Genomic DNA, 7,905 nt, shown 5'->3' with positions numbered 1-7,905 from the left:
ATTGTGTAAAGCACTTGGTGATTAATTTTGAAACATTAAGTTTCTAGATATTGGATGTGCCATGTTTTAAAATGCCTTAATTCAATCTGTTACACTTAATGAACATAACTAAATACATTTGAAAAAGACAAAGAAAGGTGTATGTGTATAATAAATTTATTATAATCTCCATTTTCAAATCACACATCACATTTGTAAAGTAGACATAAAACTGTTTTCAAATTAGCATTCAGTTTATATCATACACTTATTTATATCAGATATCTGTATAAAGCTCTAAATATATAAATAAGTCTTTATATTAACAAGAACAATTTAGACAACAAAAATATTGTTCTACAATGTAACATGAATCAGTTCAACTTGATATTTCAATCAAAAAAAGAAATTAAATGTTAGTGATAACTGTTAGTGAACACAAAAAATGAAATAACCTTCAAACTTTACTAGTCTGGAGATTTATTATGGCAAGCTATTTATTACAAAGCAACATCATGAATCCCTACTTAGGCTCTTTCACTATATTTGCTATATGAAACTGGGAAATGGATATATAATTATATGTTAAATTTCTTTTTCTTTCATTTAAATAGCCCATGTCCCTAGCTAGTTCAAATATACTGAAAATTAGAAAAAAGATTCACCACAGGATAACTTAGGAAACACTTTCAAAAACCTGAATGTAAATATTAAAAAAATTATGCAAATGTTTTTCTGTAAACTTTTGTCCGGAAGAAGTCTTTGGCCAGCAAAATTAAAAGGGAGATCTAAAGTTACAAAACTTTGCGCTCTCATTATTTCTGATTGTAAAATTCCTAAGGACTGAGATTTGATGAGGAATATAAAAATAAATCTGATAGTTAGTAAATAATTGCTCATACTGTAGGGTTTTTGTTGCAACAAATAGGTCCAGGAATATACACACAAACGTATTAACACTAGTTAGTTGATTATGTTAAGATAGTGTTTCTATTAGAGATAATATGATTCAATAAATATGGTACAGAAAACATTCATTGCAGAGAAACAAAAAAGTTTGAGAACAATGAATGTGATTGTAGAAATTATTTTGTGATGACTCCAGTATTTTGTCTAATAGAGTCTACTATTGGTATTAATACTAAATAATAAACTTACTGTAAACTAGGAATCTATTTGTCAACTAATAAGTACACACATTTGATACATTATTTTGTTACACCACAAAGATAGGAACATTAGGAATATGTGAAAATCACTTTCAGTGTTGGGGTAGTGAAGCTGCCATACAAGTTATTAAATGATTTTTTTTTCTCGGCTAATCACAGAACACAAGAACAATGATTGCAATCCATCTTGCTAAATACACTTCTCATTCAACAGTCAAACCATTCAATTGTTACAATCATCTTGCAGACTACATTTGTACTCTCTATTGAATGAACAGTGACACTCATTGTGAATTGTATCAATCAGAGGATCTCCTATTGTGTCTGAGCAATGATTGAAAAATTAACAGAAATAAAAAGATGGCTGGATAGTAAACCGTGGTTTTAGACAAGACATTTTAAAAACAGTGTACCGGGTATTTGAAGTTACCACAATAGGTCTAGAAGAAAGTGGAAGACGGTGATAATGTTAGTAATACTAATAGGGAAGAATAGATTAGAGTGAATCTTATGAGTAGAACAAGTGCATCATAGTATGCTCAGTGCACTCTTATCTGTGACCTTCAGGAGCTTGGTTGTAAGAGATTGGACAATACAACTTGAGAGTTTTAAGAAATGTTTCTATACAAGGTTGAAAAACCTAGAGTTAATTTTTTTAGGAAAAATGTAGATGTGTAGCTATCAAATGTCACTTAAGTAGTTCAATAGGACTGAATGACATTCACATTTGAATACAAAACAATTCTGACATTAATTATAAGAAAGTAAATGAAATACTTCAAAGTAGGGTAAAATCACATTTAGAAATCAATTCTGAAATAGATGTTTCACAAGAACAAAGAACACTGAAAAGCATGAAGACACCCGTGGGAATCACAGGTGGCATAACAACAAGGATAAGTAAAGTTGCACATACAAAATTAACTCTATCAAAAAAAAAAGTTTTTTCTCTCTCTTAAAAACAAAACAAAAAAACAATTACTTCACTTCTTACTACAAATAAAAGTTGAAAAACACAAAAAAATTATGCAATAAAAAAAAGTACACAATCAAAACAAAGAATGTATTTTTATGAAGTGAGCAAATCAAACATCATAGAAACAGATTCAATTACAATGTTATATACCCTAGTCAAATTCAAGACTGATTATTCGACATGAAAATATTCATCACAAGACTCTCATCAACTGAAATGCACTCATAGTTTTCTCTAGTACAGACCATTACTACAGCTGCCATTGAAACAGAGTTGTAAGTTGGTAGCCACTGAACATTCTACATCACAGAATAAGAGTCATCACAGTTTTAATCAATCTCAAAACCTTCAATTTAATGTCACAACCAAACTAATCATGGAATCATTTAATTTAACATGAGATAGAATCATTTACAGTTTTAAGAAAAGCCTCTTCACCCAAAGCCTCTTGACTACAAACATTTAATATTTTCAACTAATATAATATAAAATTAGTCTTCCATTTTATCCAAAAACACAGAATCAGTTCAGCCTCAATCATTTTTGTTGTTTTTTTTTGGTCTGGTATTTCTAATTGCTATTTGTTTCACTTTCTAATCTCATTCTGAAAATGAGCTGTTCTTAAGCTGCTTCACTTCAATGATTCTTAGCTGAAATGTCTTTCTTAAAAAAAAAAACACAAATGATATTTGCATGTAAGTGAGTTCATTAGCTTGAAATGTAAGTAAATTTTTAAAAAATACTAGATTTATAAATAAGATTTGTAAACATGGAATGTATGTTCATTTTACATTGATAAATTGTATATATCACAATGAAATGTATGTATAACCATACAAGGAATGAATCATTTAACTAGCAACATATTTAATGGTTTTGGGTGATCTAGTATTTAGGGTTACAGTCACTGAATAGCAAGTGCCCAAACTAGAGTTAGATGTAAGGTAGTTGTGATGTACAAAAACAAGTCAACTGATAAATAAATGTAGTAGTTATTGCCCCTTACATACCTCATTAGCAATGGTGGTGTTCAAGAACATGTAATTACCAAGTTGATTTTGTAATTTTAAATATAGCATTTAATAGCTATAGGCAACAGAGATAGAAAAATAATGAATTCAAAACTTGTTAAATTATTTACAATTCAAATCACACTTTGAAAAGAAAAAATTCTAGAAAGAGATATTTTAAAAAACAACAAATCAGATTACTAAGAAATTAAATATAACTAATACAACATAGAATGAAAATATTTGCAATCTCTGATTCAATTGCACATTAGAATACAATACAAAAATCATTTAATTAATTAATTAACAGACATGAACTAAATACACTGAAAAAAGACTGCTTTCAATACAATCTAATAACAGTAATAAGAATTTTTAATTTATAAACAAAAATTAGCCTTGAAAATCTGAAGTATATAAATGTAATGTTTAAAAAGAAATGTGTTGGAGAAACTTATATATCTTTAGGCTGATGTACTGATATAACTTGGTCATTTAAATGAATTCAATTTGTACTGAACATTGGTAATAAGGAGTTCATTTTCTTCTAATTGAGAAACATTATGAGCTACAGGTTGGCCAAAATAAAAATATATTACACCGTAAATGAAAACTTTACAAAAAAAAATTGTAAAGAAAATAAATCTGTTTCTTGGAGAAAATACAAAATGAGCTACAAGAACTAAATTTTGAATTTCTTTTTGCACTCATTATGAAAAACATCATATACTTGTGTAATATTATTGCTGATGGCAACTGTTTGACAGGTTTCCATGTGTATTTAAGAAACTAAACAGCAGTGGTAAAAGTTCGAAACATAACAGCATATCTATTCTAAACTTGTAAAACTAGTACCATCATTATGCTCATCATCATGTGTTACACTGAAGTCTGAAATGAAAGGGCTGAATGGTAGCTTCTTACTTTTGTTTTTGTTGATACACTTCTCTCATTATATAAACTACAACACAAACTCTATGGTAATGCTGTGGAACGACATGTATCTGTGTGTTGATGTAAGCAGGGGAAGTAACAGGACATGTGGGGCAAAGCAGAAGAACTCTTAAATATTTTTAGTGCCCAGTAGTAAACTCAATACTAGTGCAACAACACATGTTGCCATCAATACTGATGCAGCAACTTTTGTTTGATATAAAGGAACTTATCTGCTTTAACTAATGGGTCTCACAAGGATTGCAGTCAGTTTTCATAGCCATATTGTGTAGGGGAAAAAAATGCATTTCGGGTGACATTCTAATTTGTTTGTTTGTTAGGTTTATTTCTTCAATGCAGCTGCTGCCGCCTCCCTGTAAGAAAACAAAAATTAAAATTAAACCAATCCTAAAAAAAATATTTTTTTTTACAAAATTTGACACCAAATAAAATTGGGGTAATATTACATAAGTATAAAAAAAAATCTTTGAGAAGACGTGTTGATAAAAAATTTATCACAAATAAAACATTTATTACAATTTTTAAGTTATAATGACCAGAAAGGAGGATTATTAGACATTGATAAACCAGTAATTTTGGACAGGAAGGGCTTGTTAGCCTTGGCTGGCTACCCCCTTGGGAGAAGGACCTGTCATTCCTTTGAATAGATTACCTAAGAGCTAAGTGGGGGGGGGGGGGGTAATTGCTGTGTGGGCAACATCGTTCCAGCCATAGCTAATGCCCTGGTACTCATCTTTATGAGATGATCCATAGTTATCTTGCATCTGATGGAGGTCATATGAAAAAGATTTTCCGCACATAGATTATGGCTCATCCCTCTCCACAGTCAAGTACAACCATTAGGGGATCACCTTGGTCCAGAACATGTGGCCGATGCAGTCCATCTTGAGATTCCTCTGCCCTGGTCGATGACCTTAGTGGAAAAGGCCTTTCACCAAGTCATGTCATTTTAACTCCACCCCATCACATACTTATATCCAACAGCTGACGCAGTTTTTCACTGCATGGCGCTAGGAGCCACACGAGAGGGATTTAGGAGATGAAAGGGGAACAGTGAGGCCTTTCACAAAAAGGTGCAGAATGCTGGACCTTCAAAGGTGAAACCCCTTTCCAGGACCCTCTATGTTCCCTACTATATAGGCCAAAGGAAGATGGTTTGCTAGTATGGTATGCACTAAAGAATGTTATCACAATGGTGCTGGCTGTGAAGCCTCACTGTGGCAATACCAGTTATGAAGTAGGTTTAAGCTAGATTAAATTAATCTTAAATTTTTTTTTAAGGAAATTATCAAAGTTATTTTTTTATCTATTTGAAGCTTTTTAGTTTGAAAGAAATCTTTGCCTTTACAAAACCATTATCAAATCAAGTATAAATAGATGAGTTTATACTCGTGTCTCACTGGAATTTGTTTTGTTGTAGCAGAAATAAAACTAATTTTAACATCCATCAGAATCAATTACCTGGCCTCAGCTTCCTTCTTTTCAATAATTGCTCTCTTCCAAGCTGGCACATTTTTAAACCTTTCTTCATTGTCTTCAAACTGTAGAGAAAAAAGACAAAACATTACACAATTAATATATTGAATGTGTAAATGTCACAGAGTGTAAATTGTGGGCTTGTTTTAACTTGCTTGTTTAGGTAGATTTGACGGCTTTGGGAGTTGATGTTTGAACTTGTCATACTGTTGCAATTTTTGTAGATGAAATATAGCTACTAATGTAAGCAGAGATTCATCACATATACATTATAGAAAACCAGAGTTTTAATTTAAATAATTTATTACATAACTGCAAACCATCTGAAATACAGATGCCAGAATTACATGTATTCAATAGAAGTAACAATAATACTGTCTTAGTCAAGTCTATCAGGGTAGAGAAAATATAAATCCAGTTAGAGAATAGGCAACACTAGATCTAAAAAAGTTTAGTGAAATCCTAAACATATAAATCTTGTAGCATATATATAAAGAATTGTAGGAAACTTATTTATTCATTAAGATATTCCAGAGATGTAATAAATGTGAAAAGTAAATCCCAGGAATGAAATACAGAAGAGTGAGGGAAGCATTGGTTCTCTGACAGATTCCATTCTTGAATAAGTCTAAAACATTTGGTACCACTACTCTATGAGAGCTCCCACCTGTTCTCATTTCACCACAAATAAACCTGAGCTTTTGTTCACTCACCAATTTTTTTTCTTCATACTCTTTCTGAGCTTTTTCAGCAGCATGCTTGGCCAACACCTGGCGACGCCATTCTGGAATCACTAGACCAGAGGCATCTACCTTCTCTATCTGGTCTAAGAAGTTCTTTGGGTCAAACTGACCTGTCAGAGGCCTGTGATCAGTCTGATGAATGAAAAAAAAATTATTGCAACATGGTTTCCTAGAGTTCAAGAGCATTGATTTGCTGACTTAATTATTTGCTAGAAGTAGGTATGCCATTTCTTTCTGTTAAAAATCTAGAAGATGTGTTTTTCTCAAGGCCGACAAAAAAAAAGGTTTATATATATATTTTCCATCTTAAAAATCAATTTTTTGAGTAAGTTAACTAAGTAATTATAATTGCGTGTGAAAAGATCACATAAGATCGATTGATGGTAAAAAATAAGAATTAAAATATCATGAGAAATTAAAGATTTCTTCTTGGTTAAACAATAGAATTATTAAATCTGAAAAATGTGCTAAACATAGAACGTGTCAGGACAGTAAACATTTTATTTCAGTTCTTTTAAAAAAAAAACAATAACCACTCTTTAGACAATCAGTCTTTTTAGAAATTGTCAATTATAATTATCTGTATGGGATAGTGTTCCTGAATAGTTCTCATAGCTTTAATAGATGCATGAGAGTGACTAAAATAGTAAAAACACTGGTTGCTGTAGTGGTCAACATAACACCCTATCAAAGTTGAAGCAAGTACAATAATATAAAATCCTAAGTAACAGTTGTAAGTAATCTATATGTATAAAATTTTTTAGCCCAAGCTGATTGACTGATTTTCCCATGATAATTTAGCCTGTTTTTACTTAACTTAGGCCAAGAACAATGAGGCCATTTCAGGATCTAAACCGCAGCGGTTCAATTGATCGAAATTGATTTTTTTATTTGTGTTTTTGACCAAATATGATTTAAAAGCCAACATTTAAATGTTGACAACTACAAAATCAAACTATTACTTCCTTCCGTTCACACTTTTTCGGTATGTAACTTTTGTTTGTTCCTTTGTTGTTGTTTTCTTTAAATTTACGCTTATTTTTACAGCTCTAGATCTGAATATAATTCTCTTCTAGATCTAGATGATTCAAAGAAGTGTGTGCTTTGTTTAAAACTGTGAAATACTGGCTTTTCACTTAAGGAATGCCAAAAAAAAAAAAAAAAAAAAGGGGGGGGGGGGGCTAAAAATTTGTGGTTGGATTAGAATCGAACTAACCAGAAATGTTTTATGGTTAATTATTAAACTTTTGGAACTCAAGAGCATAAAAAAGTGTAGTTTGCTTTGATTGATTTCAAGGGTCTATAAATGTGTTATTTGTTTGTGTCTGTGTAGGTTCAGCCATTCCAACAGAAGATACAAAAAGTGTGGTTGTTGTGGGAGAGGCTCTTCATTTACAATTAGTGTGTGTATTGTCCGTGAGTGTAACATGCAGGCCAACAAGAAGGCTAAAACTGATGGGAATAACAAGCTATACACTCTATTAGAAAGTTGCAGGATGTTCAAGCAAAGGATGAAAGAAACAACAACAAGTTCTTATACAATTGAGGACCAGAACAAATTGTGTTGAGGGAGAGTGTGTGTGTGTGTGGGGGGGGGG

The 7,905-nt window shown here is 31.5% G+C and overlaps 1 protein-coding gene across 1 annotated transcript in view; it reads right to left on the bottom strand.

Moving 5' to 3' along the window:
* Nucleotides 1-140: 140 nt before the first annotated feature.
* The window catches only part of LOC106063132 (protein phosphatase 1 regulatory subunit 12A-like), a 51,607-nt gene continuing 43,842 nt past the window's right edge, over nucleotides 141-7,905 (bottom strand). The window contains exons 11-13 of the mRNA XM_056007431.1: nucleotides 6,278-6,439; nucleotides 5,550-5,629; nucleotides 141-4,441 (exon numbers count right to left, since the gene is read on the bottom strand). Coding sequence (XP_055863406.1) covers nucleotides 4,411-4,441; nucleotides 5,550-5,629; nucleotides 6,278-6,439 — 273 coding nt within the window. The 3' untranslated portion in view covers nucleotides 141-4,410. The remainder of the gene's footprint in view (nucleotides 4,442-5,549; nucleotides 5,630-6,277; nucleotides 6,440-7,905) is intronic.

This window comes from Biomphalaria glabrata, chromosome 13 (genome assembly GCF_947242115.1).
Source record: "Biomphalaria glabrata chromosome 13, xgBioGlab47.1, whole genome shotgun sequence".
NCBI classification, from domain to species: Eukaryota; Metazoa; Mollusca; class Gastropoda; family Planorbidae; genus Biomphalaria; species Biomphalaria glabrata.
This window is presented reverse-complemented; position numbering and strand designations above follow the sequence as displayed.